Consider the following 18,949-nt stretch of genomic DNA (forward strand, 5'->3'; position numbering starts at 1 on the left):
AGCACCTATTTACCTTGAAATGATGTTGCCAAGTAACAACATCCCAACTGTGCAGCGGCGGTGGGGATGGTGGTGTGTGTGTGTGTGTGTGTGTGTGTGTGGGTAGGTGTGGGTGTGTGTCAGTGATGGATGTCCTGAAGGGCTGTTATTGACTCTAAAAGTGGGGTTCTAACAGCGAGCTGGGCGAATGAATTCCAGTGTTTTTCGCTCTCATGCAGGTCTGCTGCTGCAGTAAAGGTGTAGACAAGAACTCATCCATCACTGCTGCAAGTTCAATCCTTAATGCTGCTAATCGTCTTGCACGGGGCCCAAACCTCTATGATGCTTCTACATCCCCCCCCCCCCCCTCTTTTTTTTTCCTTTTTCACAAGTTTCTCCAACCTCTTCCACTCCCTCCATCCCCTTTCTCTCTCAGCATGAGTCGCTTAACTGATACATGTACTACAATAATCCCTCTTCTTAGCGAATGGGATTAATATTTAATTCAAGAAGAGCCTTTCATCAATACCAACCCGTGCCTTCTTTGTTCGCTCTGTTTAACCTTTTTTTGCTTTTTTTTGTGGCAGATCCAGCAATGATGTAATAATCAGGGCAGATGTAGTGATGTGGAGTTAAGTGCAGCAGATCCAGTCACTTTGGTTAAAAATGATACGTGTGGAGGGAAAATGCACGTATAGCAGTTTGGAGAGGGGAAAAAAAAATCTATTAACAATGCATCAAAAGAGGATTTGGACTCAAATTGTCCTCAGTGCTCTGTTTTAATGATGCCTTCTGGTCTGTTAGGCTTCTATGAGAGATCAAGCTACTGCTTTTAAGTCACCCTGCAACAGTATCTGAAGCTGTTTGTGCTTTATCTTTGAAACTCCAGCACTTGCATTGATAGAGGTATCAACCAGAGCCTGTTATGCACTGATCCAATCCAATGCTGATCCAGGATTAGCTGGGGAGGCGAGACCACATGACCATGAGTAAATTTGAGAATGGAGGTAAAGAGTTTACCCCGCCTCCCCTCTGCTCATATCCACACACATATATTTTAACATGATTTTTGATGGTGGGGATAGTGGAATGTTTCTTTTAGACAGTGAGCTGTCTAAATGCACTCCCAGCCTGGAGCAAAGGGGGTCAAATCTATCTGAGGTTGCTCTCTGCGTGTGTTTGATAGTGTTTTGCAGTACTGCAAATTTTGGTATCGATCCAATACCAAGTAAGTACAGAGTCAGTAATGCCAATACCAATACCGATATTTATGTAGTATATGTAAGGGAGACCAGTGTGTCATGATTGATGATTGACTCACCAATAACAACAATTTATTTAACACAATTCAGTGTATTAAACGTAGAGGATTGAAACAAAGTATCGCTCCTATTGCTCCAGTATCGATGCAATACCAATACCAGAGATGATATCTATATTATTGATAGGGGTGTTTGATAGCTCAGGGCCTGCTTATTTGTGTTAAACAAGGAGGGATCTCACTTCTTAAACTGCAGCAATAAGGTTTCCAGGGTTTTTGGTGAAAATGAATAACGATCTTATTTTATGTTCACCATGCAACAGGATGGTGTTAAAATTTTGGTGTTTTTTATGGATGGAAATGGGTCGTTGTGGTTCAGAGATTAAAAGAGGAATTTGGCTCCACCTAGTGGTTTCTCTCGTCAAATTTATTTATTTATTTTTGTATTTGCGTCATCACCCTTTCTCAATCCTTGGAAATCTGAGATCAACCCACCGAGGAAGGAGTCAATTGGTCGAACGACAATTGGAACAAGAGGAAGTCGCCTTCAAAATAAAGCGTCTAGCGAGCGTTGACGATCGTCTGAAATGGTACAGAAAAAGTAAAACAGACAGTAGAACAGCCATCTTAAAACGTTATGAACTGAATAATATTAAAAGACAGTAACACATCACATTCACAGGAATTTCTAACAGATTAACTGCCTAACAATTCAGATGAAAGTAAGCGCGGATAGAAACCAAGTGCATTAGATATTAATATTATATTAATTGTACCTTTTTTATACTTACATTGAAAATATAATGCTAATATATGGTTGTCATCAATAATAATAATAATAATAATAATAATAATAATAACTCTTAAAGCTTAGGTGTAAACGTAAGGTAAATAAGATAAGTAGAAGATCATATATGCATTGATGAATACAGCAAAGATAATACTAATAATAACATTAATGCGCAATACCGATTATATACATTTTAGTTTGAAATATTTAACCGGAAGTGTGACATCTTTAGACTAGCTTGAAAGTGGGTGAAGGTTTTTACACAGAACGGTATTTTTCTGTGAATGCATTGTAGGTTGTAGCCATTTCTTTCATCGCTCAGAATCCTGTTCTTCAGCGTTGTTTCTGGAATCAACATCTCTTGCCCGTGACTCACACATCGGAGTAAACCCAAGTCTTATTTTTTTTGATAGTTCTCACCGGCTGGCTCGTTTAGCCAGCTGAACCTTGTCGAAGATGGACCCAGCGAGCCGATACCAAGTGGTGAGTGGAAGCTGATCAAAACACCGTTTGATAGCTCGGCCTGCCACCCGTCACAGGCACCAGGCCCTTGCCAAAAAAATGAATGCTTATTGTTTGTATTGACTATTTAAAATGCGTTATGTGGGACAGACAAAAAGCCGTAAATAAAAAAAGCAAACTTTCACAAGTGTTGTGTTTTTCCTCTAAATTGGTTTTGCTATGGTACCCAGCCTTTGATTAGCCACTTCCGTTAGCTGGCCAGCCAAGAGTAGTCACGAAGGCCGTTTAAGTGAAAATGCTTTTAACAGCGTTACACACATAAAATACACTCTCTAACTTGTAGTTACATGTGTACATTAAAACAAAAGTGTAGTTACACGGTTTTTGGCAGCATAAATTCTGAGAAGCTTAGCTGTAAGTTAAGTGGTTAGCATAGGGATTTAGTAGCTGGCTCATATTAAATGTGGTAACAGGGCCTTTTTTCCCCCTCTGGTTGTATTTTTTTAAGCTGTATTCCCGGCTTAAACCGCAGCTTAAAGGGCTGGTACGAATCAAGAGAAAGGAATGACGGTGACAAATAAGTGTTAACGAACTAATGTTTTAGAAATATGACTTATATTATGTCGTCGCAGAATCATAAAATTCTATAGTAATGCAGGGGAAAACTAATGCTACTACTGTTAGTCAAAGACATTAATGGATGCCAGCCTCAGAGTATGGCTTCTTTGGTTGAACTGGCCTAAGCATGTGGAGTTTGTTCTTTAATGTATTGTTCCTGTTAATGTATTGTAACAGCAGTGTTGGTAAAACTTTGGAGTCAGCTATGAACCTTGGGAGATAAAGTATGCTTTGTGCCTTGTATTCTGGTATTATGGCTGATAATCCCACAGCATTTGGTATGAGCCAAGGCAAATCAGCAATGTCCTTTTTAACTTTTCAGCCCTGAACAAAGCAGCGATTCACACAAAGTTCCTTTTTTTTTGTTTTGTTTTTTTTGAAACTCTAGCACAATACAGTGGATTCTCAAGGATGGCTTGGATGTGGCCAAACGGATAAGTTATCTGATATTGTGGTTTGTGAAAACAAACAAAAAAATATACTAATAAAAAAAACAGTGTTCATCACAGTATGCCTACACTGTCATCTCTTGCTCTGTTTCCTTTCTAAATAATACTACAGGTATGGGGCACTGCTGCTGTGAGGTTCGGGTGTATTTGGACACATGAGGAGGCTTGTGGCTATGTTGTTAAGATCTTATGTAATCCCCTGTGCTTGCGTGGGGGTGCAGTTATGCTTTGTCCTTGATTCTGAGCCAGTCGTCGGCCGCTCATTCACTTCCCTGCCTTGTTTGCTGACCCAGCGCTGGTGGAGGTTCAAAAGTCAGTTGGGACGGCCAAGATCTTAGTTTTTCAGAAGTCTATCAGTGTGGTAAACCAACAGATTTCACTGTGACTGTGCTTATTAAAGAAGCTATTTAGGTTTGTTAGTCACCTCTGGCTTTTCAACTTGCGTGATATCCTTACTTATCACAAAGGGTGTTTCCCCTGTTTGTCGCGGTGTTTTACCACTGTTCGAAAACCACCATTACTTCATGGAAAAGGTTTCAAATGGTAGATTCACCTTTCAAAAACATCATTTTAAGCAGATTATCAGAATTGTGGAATTCAGTCCTGCTGACGCAGAGTCAAAATGAGTTTCAAATGAAAACTTGCATAGCTTCAAGCGTCACAAGGCAACTAAAATTTGCCGCCTTTTTTTTCCTTCCAACTTTTTACATATAAAGCAATCATTTTGTTAATCAGGATTTTTTTTTCCAGTACAATAATCATGAAGTGAAAATCATGACATGCTGCGTTTGTAATTTTTTTTTTTTTAAACCTTTACAATCCTAAAGTAAAAATCTGATATCGGCACATGCTTAGTCAGTATTTCTAATTGATAAATCTGACATGTAATGAAGCTGAATGTCAAACCCAAACTGCCTCAAGCTTTGCAGTGACATCAAACCAATCTCCTCTTGCTAACTGTAAACTTGGTGAATGTATCTGGCTCAAACATTAGAGGCAAGCGTGTTGTATTGCCTATTAGATCAACACAAGTCAGCAGAACAGCATACCAACTCACCCAACTAAATGTATCACTGTAACTGTTTACTGACGATTGTGATAATTTAAAATTAAATTCAAGATTGTGTCAATCACACAGATCATAATCTCATCAATAATTGTACTTTTTGTAAGCTTAGTCTTTAACATCATACTTTTGTATGTTGAGTTCATTTTAAGTTGCTGAAAAGACAGCACGCAGTATACTAGATTTGTGTTTGGGGTTTTTTTTGTTTTTGGCATGGCTGTCCCACCTAATATTCATATGTGACAAATGAGGTTCCAACTGACTTTTGGCAAATTGCAGTTCCATTTACGCATTATGAAGGTTCAACAAGGGGATTGGACCTAAACATTAGTGGGCCATGGGCGTTTTGGGCTCTCACCCTAGTGAATGGCACCATACAACAAAACTATCATTAAATCTGCTGGTCCATGGTGTCGTTTCAGGCGGGTGATGTGCTTCTTGAGTTTGTTTGCAGGTTGAAGACACGAGTTGACCATTGTGGGGATTTTTACCACCATTTAAATGATCTATCAGTACAGAAACATACAGAGAAATGTTGCAAGTTTGTCTTTTTGAGGAAAATCTTTTGAAAAAAGCCTGCAATTTCTTCACTTCTTGGTTTTCACTTCTCTTATATCATCGCTGGTATAAAGGATACAGAACTGTGGTGACGTCACCACTGACGTGCAAAGTGACCAGTGGAAATATATAGGACCCTTCGATTGCTCTGCTGTTTTTAATATAAACACGGTCCTGTAGAACAGCGGTATAGTGATCCACCCAAACTATTGCTATTACAATAATTATATTGATGATGAAAATCAAGAACTGAGGATTATTGTGACAGTTTTCATCTCAACTTAGATCAGTGTTTTTCCTGTGGTTCTGCCTCTTTGATTACAGGCACTTTACTGTGCTCTTAGGGAATTTGTTCTTAGACTTTAAACAAGCTAAACTTGCTTAACCACCTTGAGACAGCTTTTGTTATTCTTTGGGTTATCAGCATTCTGACGCACATTGTCAGGTTATCCTGCCAATCCTGGGTCACGTAGCACTGTCCTTAAAGTTACATGTAGTTTAGTTAATTCTAAAACTACAATCTTATACCTTTGGCCAGGAGCTGACTAGATTGAACTTTCTCATGGATGCCCTTTTGGAACAGAGGGGCGGAGGCGATTCCCTCTCGGTTATACTGTAACCATCATCTGTAATTTCAGAAGGTGTTTGGCTCTAAGACCTGACAAAAAAAAATCTGCTTAGGCTTGTAGATGACCCTCTCAGATGTCGCGTGGTCTGTCATTAACTTATTACATGTAGATCACTTTTCCAGAGACCTTCCTCTGTTGACATATTGATGTGGCTTTATGTATCTGTGCTTGCTGTGTCAAACATTCTGCTTAGGGCAAATCGTACTGCTCTTACTCATTTTACTCCTCCTTACATGCAGGCTAAGGATATCACTGTAATTGAACATTTCTTAAGCCTCTACATACTGTAGCAGTTCATTTCTTTAGGGTTCAGATTGTGTTAGCTTTCATTGAGTACAGCTCTGACAGATGCCAAAGGGTAAAGACCAAGGATTAATCTGTAATGCTTAGCTAAGGAATTAGAACTAAGCAAGAATAATGGAACCTGCCACTACTAAGAAAGTCTCCTATATAGTGGTAATCACATTTCACTGGGGTAATACAGTATTTAACTTTATCTGTGTTTTTGAAAGGGCTAAAGGCATAACTAATTATTAATGTCAGCACCCATCATGTTCCGAAGCAGTAGTGTGGGAGCCCTGGCAATGCTTCCCAGTGCTAACATACATAAATGTGAAGTGATAAGCAAGATGGAACATACACTTAGCATAGTGTAGCTGTTTTTGGATTGTTTGTATGTATGCAGTGTCAAAACTAACTCACATGTGCCCAATATTAAATTTGTAGTGCTATCAGAGCTAATGTTAGCCACACATTCTGGGAGTTTTCTTACTTTTACACTAGTTGATTACTCTAAATTTTCATTTTAGTTAGAAAACTAGTAGCTATGCACGGATTTAACATCCTGACTCCATACATTTTCTCTGGAGGACTGGCATTTGCTGCTTTTTTGAAGTCACCAAAAAGTAAAAAAAAATCCACTTTGAAGTGTTGCCCCCTTTAGCCACAACTTTCCAGCAAATAGTCCATACCGCCTCACCTTTATTAGTGAGACAGAATCCAAAAAACATGTCCTTTTTACACTTTGTTTACCCCTGTTGTTTCACAGCTCGCTGAGCTTATTTGATTTTTCTACAAGTACTCTGGTGTTACACTGACAACTTCTTCTGTCAGACGCTTATATTTGAAAACAACCTAGAGCACTCAAAATGAGACTGAAACATACATGTTCAGATTGTTTGTTTATGTTTACCGTGATACAACAACTAACTTGTCCGTACATTGCTATTGGTGCGTGTTTTTTGTTTAGACTGGCCATAGCTTCCCAACTTTGGGCCTTCCTTTGAGAGCGAAACCAGAGTTTGAGAACCACAGTACCGAGGTCAGCTAATAATCTGGGATCTCTAAATACTGACCAGCATTAAAGACAAATTAAAGCAAGAATAGGTTTTAATCAACATGATTCTGACTGTTCAGTAAAATGTCTCATAATTGTTACTCATGGTTGAAACTAAACTGGCTTAAGACAGCCATCTCCAGGTTCTTTTTGAACTTTAAGAGCAAAGATAAAATTACCAACAGTATGTAGAAGCTTCATGGAGGAAAAATAATCATCTGCTGTAAATACGCCCACGTCAACCCACTCATTCAGCCTGAATATTATATATATATATAACAGCAAGCACTACAAATGTCCAACTCTTTAATATTGAAATCTTTTGCTTTCTGGTTTGTTATTTCAGTCGAGTAGCAGCTGTTTTCATGCAGTCAGAGGAATTGGAGTTTTCAGACTTTGAAACTGCCAACACTCTGGTGCTTTCTTCTCAAGTCTTTCAGAGATGTAGGACGAGAGTGTGTGCATGTGTGCATTCCCCTCGAGCAGCAGCATTGGTTTTGGCTGATGATCTGCTTCTTGTTATATTCAGTTGCACAATGAGGACGACTCTTCGGAGGCCGGCGCCAGCGAGCCACAGCCGTGCACTTCTGCCACAGCCCAGCCCGGCACATCCGGCCAGGACCAGAGTCAGACTCAGGTGAGCCCGACCCCAGTCCCCGCGGCAGGGGAAGCGTCGGGCGTGAGGACTCAGGGGGAGGCAGTGGACACGGCACCACCTCCATACGCTTCCATCGACTTGGGAGCAAATGCTGCAGCACCACCTGGTACTAATTTGACTTTAATTACACACAGAGTTTGGTCTGATTGCAGCTCTGTGGTGACTGTTTGGAGTGTTTGTAGCTTTGAGTCACTTTAGTTTCCAGGACGGTCTCAGAGCATTATAGGAAGTGCTCAGCTCCGCTTTGATCCTGCGTGCTTTCTGTCCTTTTCTTACTCTTTTCCTCCTCTCTCTCAACAGAGACTAGTTTCCGAGGTGACTTCCCTGTGCCTCCACCCTACAGCGTTGCCACCTCATTGCCCACATACGATGAAGCAGAGAAGGCCAAAGCAGCTGCCATGGCTGCCTCAGCAGTGGAGGTGATGCCACGGGTAAGGAGCCCTGCTCACACACGATCGCCCCTCTCAGATCCCCTCTTATTATTCTTGGGTTAAAGTCCTTCCACTGAAACATTCTTGTGGTTACTGATCTTTGGTCTGGGTGTGGTTCACCTCAAAGTAGGGCTGGGCGATATGGCCTAAAATTCATATCGCGGTATAATTTGAAGCACGTGCGGTAACGATATATATCGCGATATATTCTTTTCTTCTGTATAACGTATTTTCCACACTATAAAGCACACTTAAAATCCTTTCATTTTCTCAAAAATCGAGATTGTGCCTTATGTATGAATTCTGGTTGTGCTTACTGACCTCGAACCGATTTTGGCGTGCAGAAATCTGTTAAAAAATGTTTTAGTACAACTTTGGTAAGCCGCACTGCTTGATGGATTGTCAGAGCATTACGGCTGCCGTAGTGAGGAGGTTCGCGGAGTAATGTGGGTCCAAAACTTCGTCCATTTCAGGTCCCAAAGTCAAACGAACACCGAGAGTTAAAGAGTTAAAAACATGACATACCATGTTCTGACTGAGAGACTTTTGAAACTAATTAAAACGTACGGCTCTGCTACCACTTCTGACATAAATGAAGACAGAAAACTAAACAGCAGTGGCGTTTGCAGGGTTACTGAAGTTGGATTACCTGGTATATAATGTTGTACCATGTATGTTAGCATAACATTAGCACTGTGAAGCTGGAGGATGAACCCCAACTTTTCTTCCACTCGATAAAAGTTAACGTGAGGGATTCTGGTGGTCAGGAACAAATGCAGTCACATAGCAAGATGCTATACACGGGCCAAACTTCAGTCAGGAGAACAACTGAGATCATTCATCAACAATACGAGGTTAGTTACTAATATACTGCAACAACATGGGAATAGAACAGCTGCGAGAGAATTCAACATTAATGAATAAATGTTACGGAAGTGGAGGAAGCGCAGTTTTTGGCTTTCCCCATATTTCACAAGTGCTTCATCTCTTTGCTATGACTGTCGGCTTAATTTGCAGATGATAATGGTTGTAGCCACTGCGATGCTTTCGACCAAAACAGGCGCAGCTTGATGACATCATCAACATGCGCTATTGCGAAAGAGCGGTATAGTCAAAATGTCTATCGTTGGCCAAATTTATATCGTTTCTATCGTATATCGTTTATATCGCCCACCCCTACCTCAAAGCATACCAGAAAATGTTTGTCTTGACTACCCCACGCTTGTGACACTCGGGACCAAAATAAATGCTGAAAGGCTTTATTTCTACCAGCTCTGAGTGTTTGCCATTCAGAACAAGTAAAACTGCATTTCAGTTAACTTGAATTTATGCTCTGAGCACGTTATATCAGCACTTTAAAGGTTATTGTTAAGGTGACTTACTAATTCCAAAATACATTATGACTTTTAAAATAATATAACATTTGTACATCTGTGTGTGTCCGTGTAAGGATGATGACTTCCCTCCCAGAGACGACTTCAGTGACGCCGATCAGCTCCGAGTGGGTAACGACGGGATCTTCATGTTGGCCTTTTTTAGTGAGTCTCGTGTTTTCTTTTGTTTGCTTATTTATGTGCAAAGTAAAGAGACCTGGTAGCAGCGCTGTTTGCTTTGCCCAGATTGCAACACACTCGTAAAACAGCACGTGACTCGCTGATAACAGATGAATTAACCCTCAAGTCTCACTCATAATTCAGTGGATAAACATTTAGAGACGCTCAAATCCACTGAGACTGTTGTTACTTTTAGATTTTTAACATATAATTTTAAAAAAATCCATTGCTGATTTCAAAATAAAAGTCACTTAGATGCCCAAATAAAAACAAGTCTTCCTGATGTTCCTTCAGTGGCCTTCCTGTTCAACTGGATCGGGTTCTGCCTGTCGTTCTGTCTGACCAACACCATTGCGGGGCGCTATGGGGCCATCTGCGGCTTCGGCCTTTCCCTCATCAAGTGGATTCTCATTGTGAGGGTATGTTTTTCCACTGTTTGTTTGTTGTGTTTGAACGATGAGGTCAGTGTTACACACGAGGATCAGGGTTTAACGAAAAGTTGGGCAACTCAGCAGCAATCTTGGAAAGAATCTGTGCGGTTTGTTTGTTTGTTTTTTTAACTTATATCTAAGTGAATGAGAATGGAGCCATTACTGAACATTTGAATATTATTCTCCCACAGCTACACTATGTTGTGGATGTTTTCCATTAAAAAAGCCTTCAGACAAGCGGTGAGCGGTAGCTAACGTCCTTTAATCACAAACAAAGAACAGAAAACCAAGCTTGGTGGAGAGCCTGCATGATCATGGGGCAGACGGTCAGCAGAGTCTCACAGAGCCTAGCATGGCTCTCAGTTAAATACCTTCTTCAGGAACAAAAGGCAGCACACAGCTGTTTCACACCTTAAGGTTCACACTCCCTTGCTACCTCCCAGAGTCGTCAAAGAGAGAAAAGATTCTTCCTGCGGAGTTGTCTGCTTCCCCCAACTTCCTTACCAGACCCACACCATCTGTCTAACTGTATGAGTGTGAGACATGTTAAAATCTAGTGGCACCAAGGCATTATACAATAAAATAATGTGATCAATACATAGATAAAAGAAATTCCTATACAACCACGTGAACCTCTGAGCAGTGCTATAGGATTAGCTTTTTGGGGACGAGTCTTGAGGGCTTTGGACCGTACTGCTGCCAAGCCGTGAACTAAATGAGGTTTCTCTGTCAGACACTCTGAGTCCTTTACGCACTCTCTCCAAATCAGCATTCCTGCATAGTTTGTCTAAGGGAGTTACCCAGAGTTCATAGCCCTTTGATGTTAAACACAAGGTTAGTAGGTAAAGGAGGGAAAATAGCAATGTCATACGCTCTGCTCCTCTGTGCACAACTACTACTACTGCAGAGGCTCATACAGTGTTCATACCATTACCAGCCTCTGGCAAACAATCAGCTCGTGTTACTGAGCAGACGACCTGCTGATCTGCATCCTCAGTCATTCTGATGTACTGGCTTTGAAACGCGAAAGATTGACATAAATCTGTAATATTCTTTGTTGTTTGGAAGTTTCATCAGTTGGGTTGACAAAGACTAAGTCTAATGTGGTCTACAGGCGAGAGTTTAATTGTGCTCGCAGTAGAAGGAGCATTATTATATCAGTTGGGAGCTGCAGCTCTCAAGTTGGTGGTGGTATTTGTGATGTTTCATTTCCTTTGCACATGTCTTTGAAGTTTGCAGAGTCTTGTTGTTATTATTATATCTTTTCATTTGTGAAGGTCAAAAGTCTCACTGGGATTAAAAAAACCTCCCCCAGGAATGACGTGGCCAAGAGGCCAGCAGAGCCCTGAGAGCTGTTCAGAGTAAGCTCAGGACCTGCGACGCCCGCGCTTCCTGTCTCATTGTTGTAGGTTGAGATATCGAGAGCGAGTCTGATTTGGGCGTCTGATAGAACTGCAGCTGCTGCTGCGGAAGAAGTCACAGGGGGACATTAAACACACTTAAAAACAATGCTAACTGCATCCTGTGTTAATGTCTGCACACTCATGCTGTTACCCGTGTGTGTGTGTGTGTGTGTGTTAGGGTGACCTTGAGGTTTGACTTTTTTTTTTATGTATATTTCTGTTTCCAGAGATTGCCCTGTTTATACACAGCTGTCCTTTTCCACACAACACATTTAGCAATATTTCATTTTAAACTAGTCAAAGTAAGCCGGTTTCATACCATCCCCAGTCCTTTTTTTATCTATAGAGTGAGAGCACAGGACTGCTGGTCAGGCTTCATCGATGTGGGATTTGTATTTTTTAATGGACTTTATGAGAGAGCGTCACTTTGTATAAAGAGCAAATTAGACACAGCAATTGTTTCCTTCTGATAACACTAAAGCCAAACTCTCTCTTCCTGTGTGTGTCCAGTTCTCAGACTACTTCACTGGCTACTTCAACGGTCAGTACTGGCTGTGGTGGATCTTCCTGCTGCTCGGTGAGTGCGCTGCAGTCAGTAATCTTCCCTAAAAGCCAAAAAGCCTCCGTGTCAGAGTGACTTCATGATTCTCTCTCCCACAGGTCTCCTGCTGTTCTTCAGAGGTTTCGTGAACTATCTAAAAGTTCGCAACATGTCAGAGAACATGGCCACATCTCATAGAACACGCCTCTTCTTCCTCTACTAAAGGTATCAAAATCTTTGTATTGAGCTGGCTCTGTTCAACTGGATCAGAGTTTTTCAGTATGTGAAGTGTTCAGATCTGCATTTGTTTTCTAGGTGTTTGGTTTACAGCTCCAGCTTAAACTGGGGAGGTTTGATGAGATGAATTCAGGACTGGAGTCTTTCAGGGTCTCGTTCGTGAATGTGGTAGGCGCAGAGCTGACAGGTGGCTGTGGTAAAGACATGGCGTGTCAGCGGAACTGTTGGTCGACCTACATGCCGAGTTTTTTTCCCCTGTGGCTGTGAGCTGTGGGAAATGAGTGAACGAATAACCCAGCCAAGACTCGTGACATGTGTCTCAGCACCTCGCTGCTGCTGATAGACCCTGTGCACGAGAAAATGCTAACTTCCTGGTTTGAGACCAGATGTGGGGTTGTACATTTCCGGTAGCTTTACTTTGCGGTCAATCGCTACTGCGAAGATATACTCCAAAATCATGTCCAAAACTCGAAAAATCAGTTGTTTACATCACTCAACATAAGCAGAACTGCATCACTGCAGCAGAAGACACATCGTCCACATTCAGAAGCACATCTCTGTATAGTGACTGGTCTCATGATTTAAACAGGCAAATGTTCAGCATTCAAACTACAGGTGAAGAATAGTCCAACCAGATGTTTCCCGTTATGTCGATGTCAGCTAGTCAAGCACACTTACCTTCACAATTACAGCGGTCCCTCGCTATAACGCGTTCACCTTTCACCTCGGTGTTTTGCGGATTTTTTAGTGCAAGTTTGCATGTTTTTTTTTGTTGTTTTTTTTTTTACATCACATTGTGTGCTGCGTCCTGATCGCTGCAGACGATCTCCTCCGTGACGTCTCTCCTGTACAGTACAGAATCGCTGCATCGATCGCTAGCAGTGTGACTCTGAAGAGCAGTACTGTATGTCCACGATGTCCACGAAACGTTTTGCACCGTCAAAAAATAAAATTGGCTACTTGATTTCACCTATCGCTGGTTATTTTTAGAACATAACACCCACGATAAACGAGGGACCGCTGTTTACAGATACTGAGAAATATAACATTTGAATCCCTTTTCTCTTTTGCTCTGAGGCGCGAGGGAAAAAATATCGACAAGTCGATGAACATCATTTACAGATATATTGGATAAATGCCCAAGACATTTATAGAAATGTAAATCACCGCTTGATTCATTCATTTGCTTAACTTGTTTTGGACCGTAAACAAGGCGCGAACAGGACACCGGAAACAAAGCTCCCCACAGGAGTTTCCGCACCGGAAGTAGCATATGCTAACATGCACATAGTCTATTGGCCACTTTGCCAAATTAAAGCCTGGTGAGCAGCTGCACCCGTACAGAGGATCTGTACCTGGAAAAGAACGAGACAGGAGAGTTGCTTTCCAAGTTAAACGCAGCTTAAAGCAGCACATAGCTATTATCTTCAGCTCAGGTGATCTTTGTCAGTTCTAAAATTAGACACAGCCCCATTCATGGTAATCCTTTCATGATGTAATTACAGATAATCGTTATTTAAAAACAGAAAAACACACCATTCTCCAAAAACCCAGCAGCACGCAGCTCCTGCTGATAGATTGAACAGTGGACACTTCTGTGTGTTCCTGGGTTCACTTCAGCCGGTTATGTTAGAACCTCTGTCTGCTCTGTGGCTGGTTCAAGGGCCAACAACAACACAAGTAAGAGTAGCCCACAAACTGGTTGGTCCATATATTTTTGGCACTGCCTAAACAGTAAACAGCTGCAGCGTGTAGACAACTCGGAGTAAAGCACAGGCTGTACACGGGACCAGTACAGAGTTACTGCACCACGCCACAGTGAGTTTCAGTGATCATTTTACACCATGTGCTGAAATCTAGAGCCAACGTCACAACATCTCTTATCTTTGGAAGTGTCACAATTTAGTCAGCGGAAGTCATAGTCACACGAGCCCTGAGGTTCTTTGTTCAAGGTCGTGAATGCTGAAGCTTCACGACTCACGTTTAGTGTAGAAATGTTTACAGTGTCCACCTGACAGTGGCAGTTTGTACAGTGTGGGAGAAACATGGTGTCCAGATAAAGGTCATCAGGACAGATGTGCAGTTTAAAGGTGGTACTGATGCACTTACAGACAGGAAGTTGCAGATCAGATATGTTCTCATGTTAAATAACTGTCACTGTTCACCCCTAATGACTGGAATTCATTCCCTCCAGGTTCTCCGTGCCGTCACCGCTCCATTCCAATGTGAACGTCCTTCCCTCCCCCTTGAATGACCTGACTAAAGAGCCTTGCAGTGAAGAGAGGAGATGGGGAAGGAATGGAGGAAAAGATGTAGGGAGAAAGAGTTACCAGTTTCATTAAAAGTAAAACACGGCTCACTCTGAAGCAGCTGCTTCAGAGCTGAGCTGAAAAATCCGACTTTGATGATCACGTCTCATCCCTGGCCCGTTTTGCGCCCCCCCCCACTTCATTTTCCTTTGATTCAAAGCTTTTCACACTGTCTTCTCTTGGATCATGTGACGGAAACACCAGACCAGCTCATGTGTCACACAAACCTGGCCTGAGGCAAATTTAAGAGTTAACATTTATTCACAAAGCACAACAAAACAGTGTAGGATGTACATAAAAATAGCTTTGGCAGTTCTAAGCTAGCTTATGTGATGCCATGCGGTGACAGCAGTGCTAACAGCTTAAAGCTGAATCACAAAACCTTCATGACTATAAAGTAACATTTGGAATGTTAAAATAGAAAACGTGTAGGAGGTGAAAACCTATTATGAGACTTTGATATTCAGATTTCCCCTCCAACACTGCCTTGTTTGTCTCACTTGAAACAAACAGGAATTAAGGATTCAAACTGACAGACTTTTTAGTTACTCGTGGAATTTTAAAACACACCACTGTTTACTTTATATGGTTTTATTATAAAATGAATAGAATTCATGGCACATTAATGTTAAAATAATGTAGTTAAAAGTAGCATGAAATACATTAATTATTTAACAAAAACATTAAAATAATACTAGCGGTGTGTTTAAAAATTCCCTGATGATTGTTTCATGAACTTCTCTTGAGCTTGAACTAAGCACTAGTTTTGCCATTCCATATTATTTAAGCTTAGGGTGTTATAATGAAGTCTTAATTTAACACTGATGTAGCAGTTTGACAGCGCCGGTCCTTTTTCGTCATCTCAGATTTTCTTTAAATCAAATTTATGCAACAGTTTCCATTATGAGGGCACTCAGAACCGAACACCGAAGCTCTGCTTAGCTGGAATTGGCTCAAAATATAATAAATAATATAACTTTTTCCCCCTCTTTTTCAGTCAGTTAAGTTGGGGCTCTGAGCCAATGGAAGGTGTTTGAAATTGCAAACTGGAATCTTCTATTATAATAATTTAAGATAATACAGGTGCCAAAAATTAGCATCAGCAATAACGGCACTCTGGACTGATATCAGTCACTGGCAAATATTTACTGATGATGTCACATTGCATGTGTGATGAAGAGCTTGAAACCTTTAATGACAAACCAGAAGCTTTTATTAAAATGATATCAGATAACAGATGTGCTGGCAGAAACTTCGCATTGGCTAATATTGGCTCTATTGACTGATATCGGGAATGACAGCCACCGATATTTATGCATTATCCACCAATTAATTACAGTATGAAAACCTAAATAATTCAACTATAAAACAGTGAAGGGGGAAAGGAATGAGAACAAAAGCAAATTTAAAATGCATAACAAAGTGGTTGTTTTTCAAAAATAAATAAATTGACGAGTCATACTGATACTGTTTTTACTTTTACTGTTTCCCTCTGTGTTCTGTGTCATAAACAGAGCTTCCCTGTTTAAAAAACAAAAACAGAAAAACTTTGAAGTTTTCCATGGTTGAGTCATGTGACCGACTAAATATCTGCTGATATTCCTGGTATCAGTCAGTAAAGCCAATATCAGCCGATACGGGTTACCTGCTGATATCGGTGCATCTGATATTACTCGAATAAAAGCTTCTTGTTTGTCTTGTTTTTCATTGCAGCGACTTTCCCTTAGAAACGATGGAAACATTTGCACCAGCAGATTTCCTGAATTGATTTTTTTTTTAAAATCTCCTTTCCCTTCAATAACAATCATTACTCAGCCTGTTTTTTTTTTTTTGGTTTTTTTTGTAACATTTTTGAATCAAAGAAAAATGAAAAGCTTTAATTAATTAATTAATTAATTAATTCTTTTTGGGTTAAACAAAAAAATAACAAAAAACCCAACCCTCACTATTTCACAGCACAAGTTCACCTCGTCTCGGTCGGCAGTGAAACGGCTGCCTTTTCATCTTCAGAACAGTGTCTGTTTTCTACAGAGGCACTAACCAGCGAGAGCTCGGTGGGAAAAGTTTGTTTTCAGGCTGCTACGGTCAGATCAGTAGAAAGTGACCCTAAAGCGGGCCTCGTATGCATCTCCTGCTTCGGTGCTGTTGAAGTTTAAAACGATAATAAGCAGTTTTACATAGAGGGCAGCGACATGCCAGGCTCGAGGAGAAACTCCTTGAAATACACGAGTCTTATGCAATTTACTCAATTGTAATGACCTACGATTATTGTGGCTGTAAGGTCCTGTGATAATGAAGTAGACGTAGTTGAGTAGTTTAATCATCAGAGACTGAGATCCAGTTGTGACATCAGGGAGTGAAGGGCTGTTATTGGACAAGCTGGTTCTGCATGACCTGCATGACTCGGACAAAAGCCAACACACGGATCTCTCTGAGGTTTCAGCTTTTCTGATTACATTTAGGATTTCTTCCTCTTTCTTTTCATGGCGTGAGAAGCTTTCAGTGATGTGACTCTTCTTTTTTTTTTCTTTTTTTTTTTAATAAATCAATGTTAGCTGACGTTGTGACTTCCAGTGAGTGCGATGACGGCGATGAAGTCTGGGGACACGCTGTTGCGTCTTGAATATGGAGCCTGACTGGACAAAGAAAAATAAACTTTTTTTTTTTGTTTAATTATTATTTTTGTCATTAAGAAAAAAGAAGTGTATATACCAGATTATGCCAATTCAGAATATTTGCACTTTGAAGAACTTCTGTACAGTATGATTTATGAATCTGCAAAACTGGATCTGGGTTTAGAAAAAGGTTTTCTTCAGCCATCATTGAATTCTTAAATCATCCCAAGTGGAGAATTTGCCTTTTGCACTTTTTATTTTTGAAAATAATATTTGTGTGTGTGTGCGTGTGTGTGTGTGTGTGTGTCATCGCTTTTAGCCTAAACTGTGACAGCTTGAGAATTGCCAAACTTTTTTTTTTATCTTTTCGACTCTCATCATATCCCACTAAAGGCTCTTTCAGCAATATTCTGATCTTTTGGTGAATTGATGCTCTGCTGCATGATTTTCCCTCCCAAATGAGTGGGTAATGTTAGGATTAATCTAGTGCAAAATATTTCTCTTTGTATATAAATGAGGAGGGGGAAAAACGAGGCGGCAGCCACACTGTTTCTCTTGTCCAAAATATGTCCAAGTAACATGTTCTGAAGCGGTTGTTATGCATTTATTATAACTGGAATAATGATGACAAATAAATAATGTGTTGCAAAAATGAGAATAAAGTTCAAAAGTCTGCCACTTACATTTTATGTTGGCGTCTGCTTGAACTCATTTGGCAGTATTACTTACACTGTTCCTCTTACAGGTTACAGGTTAACATGCTACTGTCCTGTCAGATACTTGAGTTTCTGTGATCTCGACATCATCGGTGTCATTTTGTTTTTCTCCCTCTCACTATTTTGGTATAATTTCCTGGTTCTGGCTTCACAGGGATAAAGCTTTCCCAAGTAAGTATAAAAATCTGAGAGCTAATCTGCCAGGTAAAGCCTGTGTTATCATCTTTATTGTTTATCGCCACACAAAGCTTTACCCAGAATGAAAGCTGACACAGGATATCTGCTCAAGATGAGTCGCACACAGAAAGTGAGAACACCCACAGGTGCTGATTCAGCTTTCAAAATCAAAAAGGTCGCTTGAAGATCATTTGAGGTCACCGGTCCAAAGGTGAAGCACGATTCACCTTATCCATCATCAGGATAATGATTGCAAGCTACTGAGCAACGTTTCAAAATAAAGGGCGATGCAAATCTAAAGTTAAAGCCAATGAAGGGATCATGAATAGATGCCTAAAGTTGTAACACAATCTAAAATATATTTAAAAACAATCCTGAAATGACACAAATCAATATTAGGAAGTAAAAAGTGCCAGAAAAACAGGTATTAAACCTGGAGGGGATTTTAATCCTCTCTAATGCTGAATGGGATTGCATGTTGCAGTCTTTCTTCAAATAATCACATTCAAACAGTTGTTATATAATACACCTACATATATCTATTAATACATGTCATTATATCAATAAAATATTAAGTAGAAGATTAAAAAGTAGGTTTACTTTTTAACTAATATCAATATGGAGTCCCTGCTCTTCTAAATGGTAAGTCTTTAATCTTATGACAAATGGTATTTCAATAAGTTTGTTCGTTTTCATGTAGCTTGGAATACCAATTTTAAGTTACAGATGT

General features: G+C 40.4%; 1 protein-coding gene across 1 annotated transcript; it reads left to right on the forward strand.

Moving 5' to 3' along the window:
• Window positions 1-2,262: 2,262 nt before the first annotated feature.
• ndfip2 (Nedd4 family interacting protein 2) lies at window positions 2,263-18,010 on the forward strand. The gene is made up of 8 exons (XM_006795693.3): window positions 2,263-2,513; window positions 7,678-7,912; window positions 8,107-8,237; window positions 9,688-9,775; window positions 10,085-10,209; window positions 12,135-12,201; window positions 12,285-12,390; window positions 14,597-18,010. Exons 1-7 carry the CDS (start codon window positions 2,487-2,489, stop codon window positions 12,386-12,388), a joined length of 777 nt encoding a protein of 258 aa, XP_006795756.1. The 5' UTR covers window positions 2,263-2,486; the 3' UTR covers window positions 12,389-12,390; window positions 14,597-18,010.
• Window positions 18,011-18,949: the final 939 nt, after the last annotated feature.

Source organism: Neolamprologus brichardi, chromosome 23 (assembly GCF_056152115.1).
Source record: "Neolamprologus brichardi isolate AB-2024 chromosome 23, ASM5615211v1, whole genome shotgun sequence".
NCBI lineage: Eukaryota > Metazoa > Chordata > Actinopteri > Cichliformes > Cichlidae > Neolamprologus > Neolamprologus brichardi.

What these genes read in the sequence shown, in the direction of transcription:
- ndfip2 (XM_006795693.3), top strand. Translation starts at nt 2,487, where the DNA reads ATGGACCCAGCGAGCCGATACCAAGTG. An exon ending in AAATGCTGCAGCACCACCTG is followed by an intron (nt 7,913 to 8,106) that starts GTACTAATTTGA and finishes CTCTCTCAACAG; the next exon opens with AGACTAGTTTCCGAGGTGAC. An exon ending in AGTGGATTCTCATTGTGAGG is followed by an intron (nt 10,210 to 12,134) that starts GTATGTTTTTCC and finishes GTGTGTGTCCAG; the next exon opens with TTCTCAGACTACTTCACTGG.